The 27,169-nt window shown below is 35.5% G+C and overlaps 3 protein-coding genes across 3 annotated transcripts; 1 reads left to right on the top strand and 2 right to left on the bottom strand.

Annotated features, from left to right (window-relative positions):
- Positions 1 to 1,257: 1,257 nt before the first annotated feature.
- On the bottom strand, positions 1,258 to 16,963 carry LOC115440053 (SNF-related serine/threonine-protein kinase). The gene is given in 10 exon segments (XM_037438847.1): positions 1,258 to 8,745; positions 8,747 to 9,094; positions 9,656 to 9,928; positions 10,357 to 10,424; positions 10,484 to 10,554; positions 10,650 to 10,940; positions 11,888 to 12,223; positions 12,473 to 12,678; positions 15,588 to 15,821; positions 16,690 to 16,963. Coding segments are annotated over 9 exon segments (2,061 nt in total). The 5' UTR covers positions 15,813 to 15,821; positions 16,690 to 16,963; the 3' UTR covers positions 1,258 to 8,502.
- A 137-nt stretch (positions 16,964 to 17,100) lies between these two features.
- LOC115439985 (probable ATP-dependent RNA helicase DDX20) lies at positions 17,101 to 20,300 on the top strand. Its single transcript, XM_030164090.2, has 3 exons — positions 17,101 to 17,456; positions 18,123 to 18,293; positions 18,379 to 20,300. Exons 1-3 carry the CDS (start codon positions 17,276 to 17,278, stop codon positions 20,256 to 20,258), a joined length of 2,232 nt encoding a protein of 743 aa, XP_030019950.1. The 5' UTR covers positions 17,101 to 17,275; the 3' UTR covers positions 20,259 to 20,300.
- A 487-nt stretch (positions 20,301 to 20,787) lies between these two features.
- LOC115439986 (protein disulfide-isomerase TMX3) lies at positions 20,788 to 27,105 on the bottom strand. The gene is made up of 8 exons (XM_030164091.2): positions 26,879 to 27,105; positions 26,197 to 26,446; positions 25,220 to 25,403; positions 24,298 to 24,442; positions 23,949 to 24,171; positions 23,572 to 23,788; positions 22,854 to 23,049; positions 20,788 to 22,356 (listed from the first exon to the last, which is right to left on the bottom strand). Exons 1-8 carry the CDS (start codon positions 26,916 to 26,918, stop codon positions 22,334 to 22,336), a joined length of 1,278 nt encoding a protein of 425 aa, XP_030019951.1. The 5' UTR covers positions 26,919 to 27,105; the 3' UTR covers positions 20,788 to 22,333.
- Positions 27,106 to 27,169: the final 64 nt, after the last annotated feature.

Genomic DNA, 27,169 nt, shown 5'->3' with positions numbered 1-27,169 from the left:
TTCGAAGCTTTACCACGTACATATGTTAGGCTGATATCGTTGTCTATTATGAACGAATACGGTGATGGTTAGATTAGTAGTATGACTACGCGCATCGATTATAATCGTTGATGTCTCATTCTCTCCCTGTGATCGTCCTGAGCTGAGGTTTGTAACCCGTTAGTTGCCCTTATTATAATCGTTTAATTTTCAATGGTTGCGAGCGCCTTAATAGCGCGCTTCCAAAAGTCCGGTGTGTTTGTATAAGCCGATCCCTGCCAGGTTAACAAACGTACCATTTGCAAATTTTAAATTTTGTATGGGCATTTCCTTTACTTCGGTACTCTTAAAACAAAAGAAACAACACGGCAATATCCACTAATTACTGTCCATTTTAAACAACTGATATATGTATTTTAGTAAATGCAGATTTATATCGTGGAGAGAGAGGTTTTTTATCGTTTTAAATTTCCATGATTCAAGGTTCTCCGCCTCGTCCCCCAATAGCCCACTCGTTCATTCATTGAGTCACACATGGGCCATATTTCATCAAATCCCTCCATCAATAAAATGTTTAATATTAAGAAAACTATGTTTTAAACATACAGCCTTGTTACATCTAAATATATATATCTCAAAGGTGACTGACTGCCATAGTGGTCTATCAACGCACAGCCCAAACTACTGGACGGATCGGGCTGAAATTTGGCATGCAGGTAGATGTTATGATGTAGGCATCCGCTAAGAAAGGATTTTGATTAATTCTACCCCCAAGGGGATGAAAGTTTGTATGACTTTGTCAATTTTAAACCGATCGGGCTGAGACTTTGCATGTATAAGGCAAATATGACGTAGGCATCCCCTAAGAAAGGATTTTGATAAATTCCACTCCTAAGGGGATAAAATAGGGGATGAAAATTTGTATAAATCTTAGATTTTCGACTGATTGAACTGAAATTAAAGATTGGAGCTACTATGATGTAGACGTTCCCTTAAATAGGACTTTGATAAATTTAACCCCCTTGGGGATAAAATTAGTTTGAACCTATCAGTACCGGGAAAATATATAGCAAGACTTTTATCATACAGTGGGCTTTTATCCCGAAAAACTCCTTCACGCGGGCGAAGCTGCGAGTAAAAGCTACGCGAGCAAAAGCTAGTTTATTATAAAAGTTGAACCAAGTATTAAGATTTATAATCAAAACTGTGGAACACCACAGTGGTTATTTTACAGAGGCATCTTTCCCTAAGTACAATCAATTAATGAAAAATCATCTCTGATATTGTAACATCATGTTTATTTTTATAGACATACAATAATTATAAGTTATCCACAAATTTTGCAAAAGCCGATTATAAATCTATTATAATGTACAATAAGTCAAAAGATTTCAGGTTGGCATGTGCAGTAAGTAAAGTACCTAATTTTCAAAAATTATTGCACTCACAATTGTTTGTAATAGGTACCATTTCATGGAATATATATATTTATGTCCTTATACTTATTAGACAAATTAAACTAAATAAACCATTGATTACTTTTGTACCAACAAAAATTTATCAAACATTGAGGTCATATTCAGAGGGCTACTGACTACTTGAAAGATCAAGTAGGTAACTTAAATTATGTACGTCATAGAACATTCTTCGTGGAAATAAAACATAACGCAATGTACAATCATTAACAATACATTATGATACATTTGCTCGACATACCAAAGAAGAATATACACATAAAATTTATTTAAATTATGCAGTAAGATACATAAAAGTGAGTATTTTTTTTTACAAAGTAGTAACACTGAATAACCTTTATTATGTATCAGATTGTATTAAGGTCAGGGGCCACTTACAGGAGCCTAGCGCAGTGCCTTAGAGAACCTTTTTTTAGCATCTCTGCTCCGTCCGGTCCGACCTCCACCTTGAATGAACTAAGGCTGGCACTGCGTATAGGTAAATAGAGGATTTTTTCCTCGCACTTATACGGCTATCAAAGCTGTCCTTCAATTAGTACGTCCGTTATTGCAATAAGTATTCTTTTTTGCCCATTTAGACTTACCTCCCCTGACCTTACATATTAATTTGGACTAATATAAGTAAAAAAAAAATCAAACTAACGGTAAAGAGACAATTTAATAATGCCCGCGTTACTTTACAAATTTACGTGAATTTTATTACAACACAACTCTGAAAGTAATCGCACATATGTCCCGTGCCTACGCGCAGTACCTAGCTACCTAGGTACGGAACGCACGCTGTTGTCTCTATTCCTGTCAACAAATGTGTGATCACCTCTATGATTAGCCCAAACCAGGGGGAGAAAAATGGAACTCTCGCAAATGTATTTTTATAATTTCACACATCAAAATGAATGTGTCGCGCGACATATATCGACCACGAAATAAACAGTCAATAAACCAAATTGAATAATGGGAAATATATCAAAGTTTGATGCGTCAGCCTTTGTTTTATTTTATTTCCCTTAATTTGTTTGTAGAAGAGGTTTAACAGTTCCATCAGGTGCTGTAGGATCACTGTGCCGTACTCATTTAAGAAAAAAAAGGTCCAATTCGTTTATATTTTTTCACTGTATTTCTCCTCCTTTACCTATGTTGCTCTAGAAACACGATCCAAGTTTCTACCTAGTATGTACACTCTTTAGCGGTAACGTTTGGAACGCCTGTTTTCGGCCCAACGGTTACCACTACCCAGAAATACTAAACAAAAAATAAATTCGCCTAGCCTTTTTAGTCACATTGAGACCTACGATACCCAGCATACTATCGCGAGCAGTAGTGAATGCAACCCCTCGATGCGATTTAGAAGTTAATTTCTCACGACACATAGGGGAAACCTAGGTAGAAATCTCCGGGCGCCTCTATCGCACAGGTGGAAGACACCAATTGGTTCTAGACCGCTTTCTATTTCTCCTATGACAGCGGAAAGAATCAGGATGATTACTTCAGGGTGGGCTGCGGCAAGACAGGTGCTTCGAGTGTCGAGTAAATATGGCTTACATTAGATTTGATCTAAAGCGTTGCGCTTCTTAACTTAAGCCTTTTCATTCCATAATTTTTTATGTCGCCTAGGTAATACAAGTACCTGCCGAAACAAATAACCTGTGTGCGCCTGTGTCCAAAGAAATTTCGCCCGTCCCTCCCTCCCCGCTAACCCTGGCAACGTTTAATGCAAGTGTACAGGTACTACATACATCCGTAAATTTCCACTTGGTAGGGGCTAATCTTAGGTGACAGATTGAAACGAAATGACGGCGAAAAAACTCCAACTTACATATAGAATTTAGTATCTTCGTCACCACTCCGATCGATAAAATTAAAGCAAAAAAATAAACTGTTCATACGATCGGGCGTTGTCTATATACAGTACCTAATTATAATAACATTGAACAGCAACCAGTTGTTGGTAATAACTTATTTATTGCTACTTTGACGTTTCATATTTCGTAAGTCGTAGGTTTTTTATATGAATTAAACTCACTAATATCAATACTATCAACAAGCACCCACGTTAAGTCTACTCTGATAACATACAAAACATTCACGCCAATTTAGTGATTTCGCAGTCCATATTATTCCCACTTATTTAATATATTGGCACCAAACAGCACTTGATGTAATATTAGGAAATGCGTAACATACAAATTTCTTTGTTTCTTTGGTCTGGTTACATTCATATAATCATTCAAAAATGAGAGCACCATACGAGTGCATTAAATCAAATAAGTATATCAAGAGTACGTCTATGTAAATAAAAATAATTATCTTACAATGTCAACGTAATAAATAATATGCGATATTTTTTAATTACAATAACTATAAATTCAAGATTACTCATACTATATCGTTATATTTGGGATAAACTATATATTTACAACAAATTTAATATTATGTACACATATATTTTTATATACAACATCAACTAAAAACAACCATTCTAAGGATGCACACGAACTACACATTATATACGTAGTATTTTCTAGTTTAAGTCCACTTCTAATTAAGCTAATATTTATGAAATGCTTTTAATATTTTGTATTTTACAAAGAAAAATTGTACATTGTTCATTACAACTGGAACTCAACCTGCAACTTAATCCGTTTTACAACACTATTACAATTTCTACTCGTAAATTATGTGACTTGTAATTACTATGAGTCGAGACTACAGAGGTTGCTTGGCATAGATACCGCCAAGCCGCGCACCGTCTTAGGACGTGGTAAATAAAGCTCGTCTTGTAATTCTGTTCACGTATTGAGAACATTATAAATGTAAAAATGAATAATAGGTATATCCATTCGCAACGAGTTGACACTCATTGTAGTTACGATTGTATAGTGTCAAGCTAATTCTTTCTGGCCTTATTATAATTTGACAATATAACGACGGTACTCATACAGTAATATAAAAATACACAAGAACTATTAAATGAATAATTGAATATTGGCGTAATTCCAAAATTACGCAGCGAGGATCAGTCTCGAAAGTTTCATAAATGAAATCAAAGTATGGTTTTCGCGGAATGAAGGATTGGTTTCCCAGATTCTCAGATTTGAACACGGTGTTATATTAGTTTTTTTAACGTTAACAAAATAGTGTGTCGTTGCTGTCCGGCAGCCGAGAAACGCCCATCTATCGATAAGGATGCTTGAAATTATAGTCAAGTTAACGTTGATAATGAATGAATTATTTCTAGCTGAATTGCCACGACAGCCGTTCTGCAGAGTTGCTCACTCTGATACCTATACAGGCGACATTATAGTGCACAAGTGTATGCTCAATACACAGGTGCATCCTCAGTTCCTTCACTCTCATGGAGACGGCAATCTGACACGACCGAAGAGAGTTCAGGCGTGGGACCAACAGCTTTACTTGCTTTTCGAGACACGGGGGATCATATTACCCACTTTCTGACTCTGAGCTACGACTCAGTATTAATTTTTAAGATGGAAAAACGCAGTCACAATTATTTTTTGCTCGACCTAGGATTCGAATCCCAGATCTCAGCGTGGTAGTCGAATTAGTAATGTGACCACATGACAACTATGCTACTGAGGCTTTAGTGTGTGTGGGGGGAGCGGTTTGTCGACTGATGGACAACGATGGCTCATTATTTTCTTAACGCGAATGAACTATAGTGTGATGTGTTTTTACTATTACAACTATTTAAATAAAATATAATTAAAATTGACAAATGAGTTTGTACCTCCATACACGATATATTGTAGCATAAAATTGTCTGCGTCGGTTGTTCTAACGGAGAAACGGTGCGTAAGTACATCTCTAAATGAAGCCAACCTGATATACGAGGAATCTGCCACTATGAAAATCATAACTTTTTTTAATAAAGAAAAAGGTAGTCTTACATTAACATAGAAAACTACAAGCGAATAGGAGACAAAATTAGAGTATCGTGTTTATTTCAAAAGCATTTTCTAATGCCTAATTTCTATATAAATAATCGCTGGTAATTAAATGTAGGGGGCAAGTTCTTTGATAGAAAATTTTGTAATTCTAAAATATCTTACGTGCTATTTAATTATAGAAAAGAATTTATTCAAGTAATCAGATTTCAAAGTAAAAACGAAATAAAAAACTTGACATGAATTCAGTTATGTAGAAGTCTAGAAATTGATAAAGATTACAGATTTAGTAATTAATATAAAGTCCTAGGCACTAATAATTAAACTAGGCACTTAAAGAGAACCAAATAGAAATGAAAGGATGGTCATAACTTAAAATACATACGATAGTGCTATAACGCAATTATCTCCAAATATTGCAGGAATTTACTTAATTATTTGAAGAGGGACAAACACACGAGTTTGCTGACCTGGTGGTGAAAGATCACCGTCGCCCACGATCACTCACAATACTAAGTAGAAAGAATGCGGGGTTTTGAAGCGTGTGATTCAATTCCTAATTGTTTCTACACAAGTTACAAAATAAGATAATTAAAATGTTGAGAAACAAGAGGTAATATTATATTGAGTTAAAAAAATGAAAATGATTATAATATGAGAAGTTGTCACATAAAATTTGTTCTAATACCTACAATTTACATGTAACAAAATAATCCTTGTGAAATAGCAATGAGACATGATAGAATTTGTCTAATGAAATAAAAATATTACAATATAATTTAATATTTGTGACATTTTTATGTACTACCAACGTGGACTAAGACGTCATTAAATAAGCTGTTATGTAATATGAAAATGGTAATAAAGAAATGTAGTTCACCAAAATAGCAACATCAATAGGATCGTGTTGTGCAGAAACGATCTAACTAACAAACTAATTGAAGTCATGATTTCAAAGTATTGAAAAATATGTGTATTCTTTTATAACAATATCTTAATCTTTCGCTTTCTTAGGATTGTAAATAACGTTGTTAAAATAGAATTAGTCATTGTTACGTAAGAATATTTTCAATGGTTTGTAGCCAATAATAAAATTTTGACTATAAAGTTTCGGTAGCGAAGTTGTTTAGTGTTGAAGACTCGAGTTCGAATTCCGCGTTGCGACAAGTGAAATTGGGTTTTATATCTTGTAACATTCCGAACTCTGGAATTTGTGCCAAATGCGCACGCTCGGGCGTGGACAGGTAGAGGCCGATGACTTCCTCCTAGATAATTGGGATTATTTATATAACATACTAGCTTTTGTTCGCAGCTTCGCCCGCGTGAGAGTTTTCCAGGATAAAATTATCTCCTACAATACCATAGATTTTTAATTTATTGCATTCAGACAAGCAGACTGATGCGGTGGGGGACTCTATTTTATGTATTTCATTATGAATAACAACTCTATCATACTTGAATGCTGCGTAACTCTAACAGCTTACACAGGGCCCGCAACTAAATTCTCAAAAGAAATCAATTTTCCCCCTTTCAGCAACATATTTCGTTGATGCTCGCTTCTATTGGTCATAGCTGTTCTCCTTCCTCGATAAATGGGCTATTCAATACCAAAAGAATATTCAATTTGAACCAGTAGTTCATGAGATAAGCGCGTTGAAACAAACAAACTCTTCAGCTTTATATAATAGTATAGATAGATAAAAGTATAGATTCGCTTTGACAGTTGTGAGTTTGATCATTTCTGCACTACACCGTCCGATATAACAATAAATTAATATTGGTGTTCGAATCGAATTGTTACTTATCTACTAATTGATTATCTCCTTAGTGTAATGGCAGCGTATTTTGGCTAAATGGTTTGAATTCTATGTCAGGTAATTTTTTTTATACTGTATAAAATATTGTTGGTTTGCCCCCTGAGTGCAGTCTAAGAAAGATGGATTGATTATGTTTCGTCGAGAATAACTTCAAGAAAACAATATTACTATACTACAGTCGGCTCAATGTTCTCAATGACGTGATCAACTATTGAGATGTAATAAAAAAATATTTACACATATTGAGTTGTAAAATAGTTAGTCGTGTTTAAAACTATAATGCATTCCAATGAATTTAAAACCCTATCTAATCCAAACTACAGTCGTGACCAACTAATAATGCTGCCATTATGTTTTTGTAAGTATTACGACAGATTCATAATTTGTACCTAATTTTCAAGATTAGCTTACCAGGTAATCAGGCGCTAAATAAATCTTACGAATGCTCTAGGTTCCGCGTTTAAGCAAATAAAATTTAAAACTTACTACTGCCTTGTAAAATTTTAATTTAAATCGGTTCAGCCTTGTATAAGATTAGCCAGGTAAAAAGACTGCATTGTATAATAAAAATTAAAAAAAAACTTGCCCGATGTGGCGAGCGCGTCGCCGGTCATTCAGTGGGACGGAACAGAGCTTCGGCGAGCCGTCGCGAGTATGGTCTAGTTGTTATCCAGCTATCGCCTCGGATGTTATACAGCTGTACTTGCCTATATCGTCATTTATTTTATTTCTGTATTCTTTAGTTGAATCAATGTGCTGTACATTGACTTATTGTAAATTGTAATATAATGTAATATCTTAATTACATTATTTAACTACTATAATATTTGCATAGGTATATGCAACAGTCTTCGGTCTAAATAAACAGAAAGGCTAAATATTCAGCGGGCAATAATGGAGTGACGTTATTATAATATTAACTCCCTGAAATATGCAATCCAAGTTACAAAGTTTAGTTGAATATCTTATTAATTAACTTTATTAGTTGACCACGACTTTTTCAATGTAATACTATACACATTATACAGAAACATGGAATCAAAGTGACCATTTGTTAATACTGCATTTAAAAGTTTGAAAGAATTAACAGATACTATTCACGTAATTTTTTTCTAGAAACTGAAATTTAGTAAAAAACCCTGTTCACCTACGTTTATTATAAAAAATAGAAATTTGTTTGATAATTCGAGGGATCTCGACCATCAGACGGAATACGACAATGATGGTACCGCGCCTCAGATAAACAGGTGCAACAAATCAGACGCAAACGGAACGCCGAAGAAGAACGCACCACCACGAGCGCACCACACGCCACCCCTCCCCCCACTAGCACAGCCCGTGCAGCCGCCGCGCCGACGGCGACGGCCGCGCCGCCGCCAGCAGCCGCAGCAGCGGCCGGCCGCACAGCGCCACCAGCCCGCCGCCCGCCCACCGCGCCCCCGCCGCCTCCTCCACCTCCGCGATGCGGTTCAGCGACCGCGATTCGCGCAGCCGGCTCTCCTTGCGAGCGGCGCGCCGGCGCCAGCCCGTCCCCCACCCCCGCCCGCTGCCGCGCCCGCCCCGCGCGCGTCCCCGCCGCGCCGCCCGCGCTCCCCGCACCGCCCGCGGGAGGCGCCGTGCGGCCCGCCGCCGCGCCGCCCCGGGCACCGCCAACCGCGCCGGGGCCCGCGCCGGCTCCCCGCTCCTGGCTGTCGCTGGAATCGTCGTGCGAGTCCCGTCGAGTGCGATCCGCCGGTGCGTCGGCACGCTCGGCGGCTCGTTTTTTCTTTTCGGAGTCTTCATCAGACAGATCTGATGACGAACAGGACCCGGCGCGCGGTCTACGCCGCCGACAGTCCACCCGTTGGCGCCTGGCGGGCGGCGGCGCCGGGGGAGGAGCGCGCGGTGCCTCTACCCCTTTTTCATCGTCAAGATTTACCTGCAAAAGAACATCGATATTTTAGATAAAATTAGTTTTAATGTTCCATACAATATACCCAGGTTTCCCATATTTAGAACTTTTTACATACCACATTGCAATACCAATATTGGTGTAATTTCATCAACTGTGAGAATATGTAATCAATACAACCTAGCGAATAAGGGCGTAAAAAATCTTGATATATTTCACGACAAATTAAATGCTTTTATGAGTAAATTGTCGAAACACTTTCGTAAATAATTATTTTTTTTTTTTTTAAATTTGTATTTGTTTTTTTTTAGTATGTTTTTACTTTACAATATTTTCTGTTTTGTACACACGTCATATAATTGGTAAATGCTGTGTGTACCTGTTATTGGCATACATATCAGCCACAATACCTTATAGCTTTGTTTGTGTATAATTGTATGTATCAATATGTATGCTGTTGGTATACCTTGAAATAAATAAAAAAAAAAAATAAATAAAACATCGAAATATCGACTCTGATGAAATAGAATTTAGGGTATTTAAACATTTGACTGATATAAATGTTTGTAGACAAAACCGATAGCTCACCTTTGTAAAATTGTCGGCGAGATGGCCCGGTCTATGTGCACTGTGCGGAGTCTGTTGTGCAGGCGTTGTGTGCAGGGTTGCGGCGGGCGGTGCGGGCGGTGCGGGCGGTGCGGGCGGCGCGGGGTGCGGGTGCGCGAGGCGCGCGGCGAGGTGCAGTCGGCCCTCCGAGCGCGAGCCGCGCCGCGTGTCGCCGCCGCGGGACCCGCACGATCCCGCCACTGCTCCCTCCTCGTCGTCGTCTTCCTCGCGAACTATGCTACACTTGCGAGATCTCTGCGGATAAGTAAAAACGAAAACTCGATAGGGGCACATCTCAACTATATCACGGCCCAAACCCATTGGTTCGCCAAATCTTTTTTTGCCGCACCATTAAGCTTTGGAATAGTTTACTTGGGCGCGTGTTCCTCCTTCCTATAATTGTGGATCCTTCCGCAGTAGCGTGAAGAAGCATCTAAGCAGGCCAGCATGATTGTGTCAAATGGCATAAGATAGCCATCTGTTCACTTGATACTTGATCTAGACGACATCGCGCTTACAATCAGGTGCAGTGCAGTCACTTGGCCATTTCAAAATAAAAATAAAAAAATCTAAACACGCTATGTATTGTTTTTGTTATATATATTGTTTTTGGTTGTTACATTTGGCAATAACGGAATGACGTTTATATCAGTGGTGAGTGGAGTGGTGAGTGGAGCGGTTACCGGCGGCACGTCCTGCGGCGTGCGCGGCGCGGCGAGCGGCGGCGGCGCGAGCAGGGAGCGCGCGGCGGGGTCGGGCGCGCGCGCCGCCGCTCCCGCGCCGCGCCGCCCGCCGCGCCGCCCGCCGCGCCGCGAGCCACGCTCAGCGCCTCGGGCCGCCGCGCCCCACGCGTAGCTTCCTGTCTGCGGAGTGCCTCCATCCTGAGACCAAAGATTATTTCATTAATAATTATTTAATTCTCAATTTTTTCAGAATCTGAAAACTTGTTGACTCGAGGTTCCTGCGATATGCTCACCTATTTGATCGTAATTTCCGTTCAGCGAGTAAGTAATATGTGGCAGTGATGTGATTGTAATCGTTCTTGTCCAATGAATCTAAGATCTGCTCCTTGGTAGCGATGGAGCCGTTGACCATCCTTTGCACTATAGCGGAGCGGTCGTCTTCTGATAATTGTTCCTTGGCCACAAGAGGGGTGTCAAAATCCTCCACCGCGATACCCTCGCCCGCCGTTACCCACGGATCAGTAGCAATTTCCGCCAGTGTTGCCCGTTTTTCTGGTTCCCTAACTAACATTCTTCCTATAAGTCTGAAAATGTTTATTACAAATCAGGTACATTTTATTTAAAATTATATAATACAAAAATGCTAAATTGAATCTAACACTTTTTGTTATTTATAATTCAGCTATTGTCTTTAGAGCATTTCATTGTGACTGGTGATTTGACCCCAGTATTTGACCAATTATAAGTTTGAACTATGATAATAGACGTCATTCATAGTGATAAACCACTCAAATAGGTGATAGAAAACTACTTTCCTATATACCTTTAAAGAAAAATCAAGCAATCAATATTTCTTAAGAAAAAAATATTTAAATGAATGTGACGAGTGGAAAACAATCCCAGTCTTCTACCTCTGTGCATTGTAAGTGGAGTATTAGCTTTTTTATGTTAGCACTTTGTGTGGACAGAACTGCGGTCTTTGTAGAATTTATGAGTTTTGAACGCTCGTTTTTATCGGCGAATAGTCAGAGTAATATCGCCTACTGGGTCTGTTAGAAGACTCACAGCGTTCGCTCCTGGTCTTTTATACCGAGCCTCATGAATCATCGATGTTTGTGGGACATTCTCGAAACAGACGGAATGTTCGGAAATAATCTAATAGATATGAGGTCCACTAACGAGTTTCCACGACTTTCTGGGAAAAACAAGATCATTCGAGAACATTCCATCGCTGAACGTTCCATATGCAGGTAGGCGCTCTTATTATTTTAATGCAAGTGTAACTCAATATCTCTGTTGTGATTTCACGACTGATTTAATGAAGCAATTTTGATGAAATATGGTACATAGTAATTGAACCATAAGAAAAGCTTTTTTTTTAATGACAAAAGATAGATTATCCTTTGATCAAGTATTTGCGGATGTCAGTGTTTTAAAGACACACTTTTCTTTTACTTGCCACTATCTTAATAAGGTAATTATAACCCGTGATGTTTACTATAAAAAATACAACATATAAAATATAGTTTACCTCTTACAAGCATTTGATATATGCGACGGTATGGTGTATTTACAATCCATAATCATTGTCAAAGTCTCACTGTCATTAGCCTCTTGGAAAGGTGCTTGTCCACAAACCAACATGTAAAGTATAACTCCCAATGACCAAACATCAACAGCGGGCGCGTCATACGAATCACCCAATAAGATCTCCGGAGCGGAATACGCAAGTGATCCACATGAGGTTTCTAACTTCTGGCCAGGACAAAACTTATTACTAAAACCAAAATCAGTCAGCTTCACTACTCCTAATTTTTCGAAAAATACAACATTTTCTGGCTTTAAATCTCGGTGCACAACGTGTAACCTGAAAGAATATACGATCATTTATTTATACAGGATGATTTTTTCAAGTGGGTATGGATGGTGAAATCAGAAACTATGAGGAATAGCGAAAACTGCTCTAAGCAGCACTGGGGCAGATTTTGATGTATATTAAAACTGAAAAAGACGATTTAAAAAAAAGCAATATTACTAGCTAGGGATGGAAACCACTGGTTTTAACAAGTTTTTACAAATCGGTATTTAATGAATGCGTACAAATTAGAATACAAACCTGTGGCAATATGATATTGCACGCACTATTTGACGAAAATAATCACGGGCAAGAGATTCCGATAATCCAGATTCATGTCTCATAATATAATCATACAAGTCTCCACCATCACCCAACTCCAATATCAAGTAAAGCTTAGTTTGCGTGTCAATTACTTCATATAAACGCACGACATTTGGGTGTTGCACTAACTTCATGCACCGGACCTGGAATAATTTTAATCCATTATTCACGTTACGTCGCCTCCTTAGTCTTGCAGCATATTTTTTTAATGCTTCCGAGGCAGACGAGCAAGGCACCTAATAGTAAGGAGTTACAGTTGCCCATGGACGTCAGCAATGCCAGGGGCACTTCTTAAGCGCAGCATTCCAAACGCATATACGAACTGTGGAGCCAGTGATCTTGAGTTTAATTACCAAGTTAGGCAGCACTGTAAGTTTTCCACTTAATGCTCGGGACTGGATGCCCCAGAGGAGTTGGCGTTACACCCTTACATGCGAAGGAAACGCTCCGTTTTTCTTAATTGTATGTATTATGATGGCATAAGCGGTCTGCAACCTTTTGGTAGGCAAGGGCCACAAGTTATAACAGGCCCTATTCAACTATAAACTATGTAATAGTAATTCCTCATAAATATAGGAAATTCTTAAGAAACAATAAGAAATAATTGAGTAAAAATTTTACTTTTGGGCTAGATAAGTACAGATAAAAGAATGTTCTAGTAAGCGAAAAATTGATGAAGATTTTTGATAATTTAGAATTTTGGGGATCATGAATCGTATTACACCCGGTGTGGCTGGAGTTAAATAATTTATAAAATCTTTTGTCGAAGTAATGTTTGACTGTAGCCGTAATAAATCGCTAGCGATCGGAACAGATGCTTAGATATAAAAACCTTTTTGGTGCCACGTCACATATACAACACGAGATTTGAATCGCAATACACTGTTTATCAATCGATTATACGCCCGGTTTACTGAGAATGCTGTCCATTATGTTACTAGATGCTAATCACGCGCCAAACATGATTGCTGATTGATAATAGCTACTATTCCTATGTTAACAAAGTAAAAATGTTAGCAGAAGTTTAGACTGTAAGAAAGAACAGTGATTCGATAACAATTAGCAACATGCATTGAAGAACTAAAAAAATACCTTAGGGTGACTGGGCTGTGAGTAATTATTTTAAATGAAATAAACCCAAAACTTAAAAATGACGAGGCTAATTTCTAGCAGTAATAGAAATTATAAGATAATATTAAAAGTTAAACATTGCCCTTTGATTGAGCTCGAGATATAATAATACTAGTATCATTTTTAATGCTAGTAATCCCATGGTCTATTTTTTTTCAAAAGATTATCTTTTTCCATTGAGAACATAACATTTTAGTTCAGCATGCAAATTATTTTCATTTCTAATATTTAACTATAGAGTTCCTGGTGGGTAAAAGTATTTTCCCATGTTTAGTGATTTGTTATTTGCAACTTAAAGATGAACACATTTTTTTAAATATTTTTTTTTATTTTCATGCAGATAAGTTAAATCTCTTACAACCCTTCCCTAAATTGTCTGGATGTCATGTATTGTATGCAAGCTAAGTAAAATATTTATAATTTTATATTTTTTTAATGACAGCTGTCACAGGGCTCATCCAAAATTTTATAAAATACTAGCTTTTGCCCGCGGCTCCGCCCGCGTTATAAAGTTTTTCAGGCTAAAGTTTTCCGTTATAAAAGTAGTAGTTTCCCGGGAGCCTTTGTTCTTCCCAGGGTCTTAAACAGTTTCCATACCAAATGTCATCTTAATACGTTGGGTAGTTTTTGAGTTTATCACGTTCAGGCAGACAGATGCAGCGAGGGACTTTGTTTTACAATATATATTTTTAGAACTTTTTAAGAGGAACAATCCCGTCATACATCATTATTGCATAACTTTAACCGTTTACGCAGCGCACGCAACGGAAGCTCTCAAAACTAATAATTTTTCCCCGTGTTTGCAACATGTTTCATTACTGCTCCGCTCCTATTGGTCATAGCGTGATGATATGTAGCCTATAGCACTCCACAAACAAAGGCCTATCCAATACAAAATTATTTTTTTAGTTCGAACCGGTAGTTCCTGAGATTAGCCATTACTGCTCTGCTCCTATTGGGTATAGCGTGATGATATATAGCCTATAGCACTCCACGAACAAAGGGCTATCCAACGCAAAAAGATTTTTTCAGTTCGGACTGGTAGTTCCTGAGATTAGGCATTACTGCTCCGCTCCTATTAGGTATAGCGTGATGATATATAGCCTATAGCACTCCACGAACAAAGGGCTATCCAACGCAAAAAAAATTTTTCAGTTTGGACCGGTAGTTCCTGAGATTAGCGGGTTCAAACAAACAAACAAACAAACAAACAAACAAACAAACAAACTTTTCAGCTTTATATAATAGTATAGATAAACAGTCATAATAATATCCGCCCTGTATAATATACAGTCCCACTGTTGGTCACGAGTCACCTCTACTACTGAGAGGCCTCAATACACCATGCTGATACACAAGGAACAGTCATAGAGTGTGAGAAATCTTGTGATGTATATTGCTAACGATAATCTTCTGACATATTATATTGCTCGACAAAATTGCGTACTGTTATTGCAAGCAATAATTGACTTGTCTAAATGATGCCTTACACTGGTACATCCTGTGTAAGTGACAAAGGTAAGCAGATACATACAATATGTAAGTATCAGCATTCAATTTTGACATCACTAATGGTAATTATTTGGTATTATACTATACCCTCAAATGTTACCTGCAAATGTTTTTCATTAACATCACAAATAGCATTTTATTACATTTGAAGATCCAGATTTGAAACAGAACCACTAGTATATGAGTATATTATTTTTCAGTTGAATAGAAATGCAGTCTTTTTTTATATTATAGTCATTTGAATATTTCAATATTTCAATATTTTATGTGTTTAGTTATGTAAGGCTGATGGGGAATTGTTTATTAAGTTACAAGCTTGCAATCTTATGATATCTTCATCCTTTTCCAGAAATATATATAAACCAACTAAATATATAAAAGGAGAATATCACAGTAATATAATATTTACCTCTTGAAAGAGATGTGATTTGGAAACTTCATCAAGTTTACTCTTGTCTATTACTTTTACTGCAACCTTTTCTCCGGTAAATACATGTCGGGCCAGTTTTACAACGGCGAAATGTCCTGATCCCAGTGTGTCCAGCAAATCATATAGACCAGCTATTTTGGCATCATAAGCCCCTCCTCCCGCCACAATACCTCCCCCACCAACACCTCCACAATTATTATTCATATCTGTATCCTGAATGGAAAAATGCTATGATTAATATGAGTAATACAATACACATAATATCATAATATTATTTTTGTGCATCATCCATTAAAATAAGTACATTATGGTATTCCTAACAATTGTTATGTTACATGTCTATATAGTATACCCCATTATTATGAAATTAGAACACAATATATTTTTTGTTCTTCACAATATATTTATAAATATTTAGTAACAGTTACTATTGACAAGAGTCATGCTCAATGATTGAATCTATAATTTTTTCAAAAGCTTTAGTGATTAAAAGTATTGTAAATAAAAAACTTCTTAAATCATTTTAGATTGCTGGTGTATAATTAAATTATAGATCTTCAAAGAAGTTTATTGATCTGCTACTTTTAATCTTTCTTTAAATGTCAGAATTTCGTATAATATTGTATATGCTCAAATAAATATACAAGAACAGTTGAATTCAGATAAAATATGTGTAAATAACTACTTTTATTAACAATATTGAATCAAAATTTAAATATGAATAAAATAAAAATGTACATTATAAAAAATATACAACAGTATTAGTATTGTATTTACCCTAGAAGAGATGAATAATTACTAACACAAATGTCAGAGATCTGTTTCTGATAAATTCTTACAAAAGTAAAAACAATATAGATAAAAATAGCAACAACTTATTATTCGAGACGAGATGTTTAGACGTATATCTCGCGATAAATATATTATTTTCATGACCTACATTTTATCACATACCAGTTAAAACATTCTACATATTTATCGAGAAATATTTACTTTTACATCACAGAATCGCTACATCAAACTAATTACATCTATATGTATTTTAATGATAATTTTAACTAGATAGAACACTAACATTTACCTGTGTAAATAAAATTAAATATTATAAACTCGAAAAACCAACACTTGACAAAAATTCTATCAACTGGTTTCGAATATCATATTAGGAATTCTCAGACAATAACACACAAATATTTCACAGGTCTAACGGTAATTACAATTAAATATGTTCTTTCAGATCAGAAAACTGCATTATAGTTATAAAATTGTCAATAACGTTAAACAAATTATTCTACAAGAATCACAACTTCGCCATTTCCCAAAATTCCGTCTAGAAACCAACCCATATATTCCAATTATTGTATAATCTGTGTCAATATAGATTCAAAAATGTGGATTTCCGGCTTTGGCTATCGTTGATTTAAGCCGAGCTTATAGCAGATAAAACATAGAAGGTCAAAATATTTTATCTGTCAACGATGGAGCCACAATCAGAGACAAATCTAGAAAATAAAAATGTGCAGTGACAAATAAATCTAGTTTATTTGTCTACATTTGTCTGTATTTATCTTTGCAAGTAAATTTAATTGAGCTGTGATTTATTCGTGAACATCCTTGAAAAGTCGAATATAGGATAATTTATATAGGAGCTGCTTCAAGAAAATAAAATGGTTATAGCTCATAATATTAATGAAGGGCAAAGGACCCAAGATATTAAAATTAAAGAAGATATAACATTTGAATCAATTTTATTAGCGAATAATACCTTGACTGGACTCAAAAAGGCTGGTTTCTATAAACCTTCACCAATCCAATTGCATGGAATCCCAATGGGTAAATGTGGTTTTGGTAAGTGTGAATATTTTTTTTTACTTTTTATATGTCTATACTCTATAATCCTTAGCTAGTTACCTTTATACTCATTTATCTTAAGTTTAAAATTGTTTTAGTTATTTTAAAATAAATTGAAGTTCGTATAGCCATTGTATTTTTCAAATGTAGATATAATAAATAATAAAAAAAAATGCTGCAACAGGTTTATAAAAATATTCAAGGTCATTACTGTTCAAGATTTGATTAGGTAAATGTGCATTTAAATACCCAGTTATCGATTATAATGTACAAATGTATGGTATGGATATCCGTATATTAAAATTTTTCAGGAGATAGACCCTTAGTTTTCTTCAATGTTATATTTGCAGCTGCTGATATTGTGTTCCAGTACCAAAAAAACTTGTAGTCAGAATAAGTAAGAGGTATTTTTGATAGTATGTCTAATCTGGTTGACAAGTGAGTTCAGCACCATGGTGTGATTTTAAATACTGGTATATGGGTAGTGTTACTGTGATTTAAGGTTCTGGATAGTGCAGCTGCAAATGGGTTAGTTGTGGGGCTTTTTATGAAGGCAAGTGGCTCGCCCCTATCGTCACTCAGATAAAGAAAGCAACTTTTGTAAAACATTGTGAACCTCAAAATACATGACAATATACCATAACCTGTGTTTATTTTTTGTAGATTTACTTCTTGAAGCCAAATCTGGAACGGGCAAAACTGCTGTATTTACTGTGATAGCATTGGAGAAACTTGATCTGCAGAAAGGGGTTCAAGTGATTATGTTGGCCCCAACTCGGGAAATTGCAGCACAAATATGTAATGTCATAAGAGAAATAGGAGTTGACTATTCAGGTAGTAATCATTAATTTAATTTGTGTTTAACATACTTTTCATAACATAAGTTTTGATGTAATTGCGTGATGTATTTTTATTTTAGGTCTTGGTGTAGAAGTAGTCATGGGAGGTTTGCCCCTGCAAGAAGATGTCCACAAGTTAAAATCGAAATTAGTGCATATTGTAGTGGGAAGTCCAGGTCGGCTAAAACACTTAATAATAGACAAACACTTAAATGTTTCTGCTGTAAGACTTCTTGTTTTAGATGAATGTGATAAATTGGTAGAAAAAAGTTTTTTGGCAGACATTAGTTCAATCTTTTCCATTTTGCCAAAAGAGAAACAAGTTATAATGAGCAGCGCAACATATCCTGAAAAGTGTAAAGCATTTATTAGCAAATTTGTGCACAATGCTCAACATATATGCCCAGATTCTAGCACAGTTCTCTTAGGAATCACACAGAAAGTAACATTAGTTAAATACAATAATAACATTGTGAAACAGACACAAAACAGGTTACAGGAACTTCTTAAAATATTGACAACAAATCAATTCAAGCAATGCTTAATATTTTGCAACTATCAAGCTAGAATAACCGAGTTACATAAATTTTTAACTAGAGAAAAATGGCCAGTAGAAATATTATATGGGCGACAAGAGCAAAGCAACCGATTAGATGCATTAAAAACTTTGCAGGAATATAAGTGTAGAATCTTAGTATCAACTGATTTAGCAGCCAGAGGAATAGATGCATCTAACATCGATCTTGTTATTAATTTCGAACCACCTTACGACTGGCAAACATATTTACACAGAATAGGTAGAGCTGGTCGATACGGGTCCTTTGGGACAGCAATAACTATACTCTGTGAAGGGAAAGAAGTAACAACATTTAAAGAACTTTTTTACTCTGTTAATTTATCATTAAATTTGCGAGATTTATGGACTAATAATGAGTTCAGCAAAGGTATACAAGATAGTTTGGATACCATGGATATGGATAAATCCTATTTTATCAATTCAGAAAAGGATGTCGCACCAAACGCAACAGATGAAGGCCTTTGGAATATATTGACAAGAAAAACGGAAAAAAGTATGGATTCTTTACAAACCTTTGACGAATTACAGAAATCTTTTGAATTAACATGTTCACCACATGACAAAATAGAGAGCTTTACTGATTTAATTACCTCTTTTGAACAACCAGGTGGTTTTACTAAAGGAAATATTAAATATTCACATGTAAACATAACACAATTCTCTATCAAAGATTATATATCATGTTTGCCAAATGAAGACAATTTTACTAAATATAATGAATCAACTAATGTTGCTAACTCTAAGAATAACGCAATAGAACCAGTGCCAAGTGTACCAAGTGAGATAAGTAAAGAGGAGGTAACTCTGAATCTCAATGGTATCCCGTGCCAACCCAAAGATATGGATGAAAATTATCATTGTGAATATGTATCTAAAGTAGCGAAACCTAAAACAAATACTTCGTCATATAATGCAGAAATTTCTTCTGCACATGAAAAGAATATCTATGATCATTCACAAGATTATACAAATGCTTTATTAGTAGAGGCTGGACTTCCTACATCATTTGGTAAAAACCAGAAAAAAAAATCCAATAAAAACTCCTTCAATAAATGTGGTATAAATGTTATTAATAAAAAAGAAGAAGTAGCACATACCAAAAATTCAGATCCAATAGTTGATAAACTAACTTTCACATCAAAGTCGAAATCACAATATAATAGAAATGAGATATCAAATAGCAGAGCTAAAAATGACACATTTTCTAGAAGGTCGTTAAATAAATCACATAGTGATAGTTATAAAAATGACGCTACTTCGTGTGCAAAGCAAAATAAAAATATAGAGTTTGATCTTTACTACAAGAATTGGTTCAATCAGCTCAAAACGCATAAGAAATATATTGAATATGTTGTATATATAGATGAGATATCCAAGTTGTAAATGGAAGGTAAAAAATAAATAATACAATAAATATGTACATAATTGATACTTTTATTTAAAAAAGAATCTTTATATTTATTACAATTTGTTCACATACTTTTTTATATATGAGATTCGTGAAAAAAAAAAACATTACTTTGTGGAAACAAGTTGGCAATTACGTCACAAAATATTTTTTAAGTTTTCATAAATTATGACGTCTTTCTCAGCGGCATCACTAAAATTAATGGTCGTTATGCGTAATCCTTTGGTAGCGGAAACATCTATCGGCAAACGATGAATAATTCCTTATAAAGTACTTACAAAGAATTATCCGGTTATATATAAGTATACGAGTATAGTCAAACTAAAAACATTCAATTTGGTAAAAACAGAATCAATATTCGTTGAAAATAGAGGAAGATATTCATGAATATTGCAATGAACGGAAATGAGCGCATTGAAGGATATCCCGTCCAATGCAGCCAGTTTTTCGAGACGTTTTCTTATTTGTGAATTTGTAACATGAAAAATCTGTATAAGTATACTCTTTTTGTAGTTACGGGAGTTCTAATCGAACGACAGCTTCAATAGCCGTATAGGTAAGAGTAAAAAAAACTTTTATTTACCTATCGGCCATTAAAGCTCATCTTCCATTCGAATTATAGCCTATTATAAAGTTTTATAGGAGTAATAAGAAAAATTGTCATTTACACTATTTACTTTCATCTCTCACGAAATCGCGTAGTTGAAAAGAATAATTCCAGTAATGAAGGTTTTTAGCCCTGAATTATCGTCTGTCTTAACCGTGATGCCGCTAAGAAGAATCTTTGTTTAACCTGGAGCGGCATAAACCTACTCAGGAATGTTGAACATTTTGTTTAAAACAGCATCATTGTATTCAAGCAAGAAAGATTATCTCAAATGTAATTCCTTGTTGTTTACCGCATAATTTTGTGCCAATATTAAATTATTTTTTCAAACAAATAAATTAATAAGTTAAAATAATACTGCAGTGGTGGTGGTGGGGTAAAGATTTATAATATCTATATGTTTTTTAGTATTAGATAAGTATTTGTTTTAATTTCAATTTCGATGAATTTACTCACACCGCATTAATGTTTTGTAGCTTCCTTGATCCAGTGGCCGAGTAGTAAATATGTTATCTGAGGACTCGATGGTCCTGGATTTAATTCCTACGTCGGCTAATAAGTAGTGTGTAAAGATTATTGTTAACAATTTATCCAAGAGTCTGGAGTGTTTCTTCTAGAGGGGTTGACGTCAAGCAGGCGGCCAATCAATGAAGCTAAATTCTTTCAGTATGTTGCGCCCACCTAACACGAGAGTAATATAAAGGCAGGCGAAATAATAGTTACTTTAAAGCGAGTGAATTTAATTTGATGTTGCAATTATAATTTCAACAGAAATGTATAATATGGAAATTGGGAAAATAATTGGCTCAGAGACACAATATGAACTGGGAATGCAAAATGCAGTCGAAAGACGGTCGAAGGATCGTGACGTTAACGCGTGTACGCTTTGGTTACGTGGCAAATTTTGAAAAAAAAAATATTTTAGCCGAAATTTATCGAGTAAGCATTCTATGAAATATATATATAAGGAAATGAAAGTATAAAAAGCGTATTTACACTTTTTTGTTTATACCCATACTGCAATGACATGGTATTTTCATAAGTCATGTACTCGCTCAAAACGCGATAATTACGCTACGGAAATACACTCTTTCTAGAGATACCGCTTGGGGACGATAGGAGAAGAGACCACTGTTTCAGATGTGTACCTACCGTAGGGCTAAGGTACACTTTTCTGAGGGCCCTCGGTCTCAACCAGTACTTTTTTTTCGGTCACTACCCTGTTATAGTTAACTTAGCATCTTACCAAGCAAAAAGTTTGGCAGCCTGGGCCATAAGGGCACATTTTTTGCACCTGTGCCCTTTGTTACCAACCTACGCCACTGCATTAGTTTATATATGAAATAAATGACGGGAGATATCACTAGCATCACACGTTAATGAAATTCTGGCACTAAAAGGAAGCTGTTCTGTGTCAACGACTGCGGTCGGGCGTACAGGTTTCTAATCTTTTTTCTCGTGCGATTCTGAAAACAAAATGCCTTGCATGAAATTTCTATAACAACATGTAAAGAAAGGTATTTTATTAAAAAAATAATGATAAATAGTGACAGTTCCTTATATTATTATTATATATGACATATATATGTTAATTATCATATAAGCGTTTTGGTGTACCAACTGTACGCTTTTATTCGATTTTAAATAAATAAATGTCATTGAAACACGCAATCTGAAGACACGAAATTGTCCTAGTTAGAACTAATGCATACACTACGCGTAAATGATAAATAATAGCTGTAAGTATGTGTATGTGGGAGTACGGAACATTTTTTTCTTTTTATTTGTTGGAGTATGGTGTTACGGCGTAGAACTTTTTTTACCTTAAACATAGGTTACCAATGATTTTTTACAAGTGGTCGAATTTTGTAGGGACATTAAGAAACCTTAACATTTTGTTTCCTGAGATGTTTAGTTTTAAGTAATTATTTAGCTTTAATAGCAAGTTGATTACAAATTATACCTGGGATTTCATCTTCATCCGCATCGAGTATGTCAGCGCAACATACAGAATAACATATTAGAGATAAAAATCCAAGAGGCAGGCCGAATACAACCGATGTTAGCACTGGATTTCCTCGCCACATATTTGTCACTGTGCTCCTCATTTCAAAAAATGCTCTATATATTTGTACGGGCCAATTATTACCTCCATACGCCTGTGAAATAATATGTAATGATGTGGTTTTTATAACATTTGGAGAAGGCTTATACAAGTGGAACAACTACGTGAATTGTGTCAATCCTTCCATTTTAAAAGTAATAATGTAGTGTACCTAAAACTAGTTCGGTAGGATACGCTTAGTGTTTCAAAATGAACGTTACGAACTTGCGGGTAGCACAAATGTGCTGCATCGTCTACAAAATATACAGCTGGTTGTTTTGCTGCACTGCCGTAGCGCTTATAGTAACATGCTCATCGATACTCTGGCTGGATTACGCGCATCACAACTCGACAGCTGTGTGGGCCGAAGTCAACGTATTACTCAATTGAAATTCAATGACGTTGGGTGTTGGTGTTTAACGACTTATCAAGAAATTTGAACTTCACGTAAATACACTGTCATGCACCTCCATTGCCCGACGCACTGATCATCCGTCCAATCATAAATGAAAGCAGTGTTGCTCTTTTGTGTGAACTACATATTACTACAATAATTTATATAATTGTTATTACATACCGGTGCTTGCTGTTTATATATTTGGTCAAGGAACAATGAGACAGCCTCTGGAGTCATAAGTACTGGATCGTCGTCAGGGAGGTGATGGTGACTTGTGGTAGAATTGAGAACTATCAAATGCGGAACAGTTAATTCCGACATTGCTATTGAATTAGCCAAATCGGGGCTGCCCATCCAACCAAACTGAAAGCTACTGTGTAGTTCGTGTTTTCTTTTCCTAAAATTATTTTTGTTTGTGCATTAGTAAGATAAAAAATAAAAGCATAATTAGTATTTCATAAAAGTACATATTGATTACATTAGTGACTATATTTAAAATATTGCTTGTTTAAATATTTATAAGTGCAGCAATAGAAAACTGGTAAATGATTTCTTACCTGATAATTCCCTCAACCATGTCTCTGAAATCTCTCTCAGTCTGTGTTACTTCATTTAGTTTGTTTTCAGACAATACAGTAATGACTAGATATTTTTCTGTGTCCATTAAGGCATTTATATTGGCTCTAGTAATTTTTGGGAAAAATCCAAATCTTTCCGCATTAATCCACTTATCTAATGTTACATTTAGCATTTCTCTATCTTCAAGAAGTCCTTGATTCGCTTTAAATAAATTTGGTTTAGTTATAAATAGATGTTCAAAATAAATAATTTTATATAATTGGATTCAAATATATCGATGAATAACACCAGTCACATAATATAAGTTTAAAAAAAGAATACAGTTACCTTCAAAAAAATAAGCATCGTCTTCTTTGTAAACGAATATGGCAGTATCATTAGGCACTTTTAAATCATTCTTAATTATGTCATGTGACATCACATAAAACCATGTGTGTGGCTGATATTTTTCAGCATGGATTGCAAACATATCCTAAAATATATTTTTCATTATTTAAATATTAAATGTTAAAAACAGAAACCGGATTATTCGTTTGCATATTTGGGACGTTTACGCCGTATATTAGGCCAAATTTTTATCACTACTTTTCATTGAGATAAATAAAATTCCTGAAAATTGAATGCGGTAATTTGTTTGTACCTTACCTAAGCATTTGTTTTGTTAGGTGACCGCTCTGTTAAAAAAAAGGATGTAACATAGGAATTGGTTGCAATCTGGAACCTTTATTTCCTCCCATAAATTGTACCAATGCAGGTTTTTGTACATTTTTTTTTCTTTCACTTAGCTATGTATCTACACTATTATATAAAGCTGAAGAGTTTGTTTGATTGATTGAACGTGCTAATCTAAGGAACTTCACACTGGTTCGAATTTAAAGAATCTTTTAGTGTTAGATAGCCAATTCATCGAAATGCGTGTGTGTGTGTGTGTGTGTGTGTGTGTGTGTGTGTGTGTGTGTGTGTGTGTGTGTGTGTGTGTGTGTGTGTGTGTGTGTGTGTGTGTGCGCGCCTGTGTGTGTGCGTGTGCGTGTGCGTGTGCGTGTGCCTGTGCGTGTGCCTGTGCGTGTGCCTGTGCGTGTGCCTGTGCGTGTGCGTGTGTACAATGAAATGTCCTGAGTAAGTCAACTAAATTGACAACGTACAATTTATTCTCTCTGGACTAACATAAAATTATGCCAGTTGTATCTTGTGCTGTTAATGAAATAAAACAGGACCGAATTAGCAATAATAATTTGGTAACATTAATTACCCATAATGGTCCATGTTGTTTGCCTACAAAGCCAAAGAAAACAGAATGAGCCTCCTTCAAGTAACCTAAGCTATCTGCATGAGAAACTCTTTGGATTGCAGGCTGGGACATTCTCATGGCATAGTGCACCATGTCTTCTTTTGCTCTTTCTCCTTTATATTCATGTTGAAAGGTCCCTTTAATACTGAAATAAATAAGCATATTTTATACATGATTGTCACCAATTAATTGCCTCTATAGGTTTTATACATATTGTAGAAGGAATTTAACTAATAAGTTGAGATTTTATACCAATCACCTGTCTGAAGTCAACGTCACTGGGATCCAATCCGATACAGAATGTGGTGTTAGTAAAATTTATAGAAAATGATAACCAAATATAATATAGAGCCCAGGTTCACACAATTTACAACATATATCTCACCTACATAAACCCTGGGGTGCAGGTCTATGACCATAGTGGTGGTGACCATAAACAGATATACATAACAAGTTGTGCCCCCACATTGAGTGGACTCAAATATATCACAGTCTTTTATACTTCTACTAGCATGCTTTCCCGTAACAGATAACACACATGATGCATATCACCCATTTCTTCAGTATGTCCATCTGTCCCCAACTTACCATAATACAAAATATTACAATATGAAGTATCATCAAATGACTCTCACTGCATATACATGTATTATTAGGTATGTTTGTGTGAATTTTTATTTATCATAAGAGGTGTATAACAGTGGCAAAGCGTTCATGCAACAACTTTCCTACCGGCTTCTATTTTAGATTTATTTATGTTTGTCTTAGTTTTTGGTTTCTGTTAAAATTGCTGCAATATGGATTTCTTTTGCCTCAGGTTACATTTCGTAACATTGGACCCTTCGCCCCTGGTGTATGATAAAGAGTTATCTATATATATATGTAATAAGTGGCACATATAATTTTTTGTAACCATATATAATATCAATTATACTTACAATATTATAGTGGGATATGCTCTTATATTAAAATAAGTAGCAACGGCTGGAAATCTAGTACAGTCAACTTTGGCAACTTTTATTGGTGTATTGTACAAAGACTGGGCAACATGGGCCCACACAGGCTCTAGTCGTTTACAATGTGCGCACCAAGGCGCATAAAATTTTACAAACCACATGCCATCTTCACTGATGTCAATAAACTTATCACTTAACTCCAAAACTCTAGAAGATGATATTGCTGGAAATGCTGTAAACAAAAATCTCTAGTATATAAAGTATAAACAAAGCTACCTAAATAATTATTGTTACATAAAATTCCAACAGGCCAGATTTTATTTATCAGATAGCATTTTATTATAATTAAATATATATAATTACCATAACCTGACGAAATATAAATGTGTACAATTATTGAACTATGATATTCATAAACAGACTTATCATTTGGTTAGTCTGTAGGTTTTTTATACTATGAATAACTTTAACTCGTGCTTAAATCAGGCACAAGACATTTACTTACTAATGGTCTAATTAAATTATGTTTATATTTGTAACTTCAGACACATATTTCTAGGATGAAATTATATATACCGTGTACGTTTTATAACACAGAATACAAAAGCGTACATCTAAACTAACAAAAATTGTAGTCTTTGTTTTTATTTAAGTTACAATTTACCTGTGAAGAAGGCTAAAGAAAATCCAATCAAGACCTTCATTATTGCGGCTTTTATAAGAATTATTAATTCACTGCATTATATCTGATGTAAAAAATGCCATATGATTATTAAATATATAAAAAGATTATTTCTTAAAATTATTAAGGAAACATAGGTACACAACACTTGTACCTAATTTGGTTAAAAATCAATATGTCAAAATAAATAAGCACACGATGAGTAAGATACGCCATGCACTGTACGATGGTCGTACGGACTATCACTAAGCTAAAGTAAGGCTGCCATCATCT

Source organism: Manduca sexta, chromosome 15, assembly GCF_014839805.1.
Source record: "Manduca sexta isolate Smith_Timp_Sample1 chromosome 15, JHU_Msex_v1.0, whole genome shotgun sequence".
Classification (NCBI taxonomy): Eukaryota; Metazoa; Arthropoda; class Insecta; order Lepidoptera; family Sphingidae; genus Manduca; species Manduca sexta.
This window is presented reverse-complemented; position numbering and strand designations above follow the sequence as displayed.

Excerpts from the sequence above, each read along its gene's own strand:
- LOC115439985 (XM_030164090.2), top strand. The coding sequence starts at position 17,276 with ATGGTTATAGCTCATAATATTAATGAAGGGCAAAGGACCCAAGATATT. Across the intron at positions 17,457-18,122 it reads AATGGGTAAATGTGGTTTTG|ATTTACTTCTTGAAGCCAAA; the intron begins GTAAGTGTGAAT and ends TATTTTTTGTAG. Across the intron at positions 18,294-18,378 it reads AATAGGAGTTGACTATTCAG|GTCTTGGTGTAGAAGTAGTC; the intron begins GTAGTAATCATT and ends TTTTTATTTTAG.
- LOC115439986 (XM_030164091.2), bottom strand. The coding sequence starts at position 26,918 with ATGAAGGTCTTGATTGGATTTTCTTTAGCCTTCTTCACAG. Across the intron at positions 26,447-26,878 it reads TTCTTTAGCCTTCTTCACAG|CATTTCCAGCAATATCATCT; the intron begins GTAAATTGTAAC and ends TTTTGTTTACAG. Across the intron at positions 23,050-23,571 it reads TATATAAACAGCAAGCACCG|GCGTATGGAGGTAATAATTG; the intron begins GTATGTAATAAC and ends ATTATTTCACAG.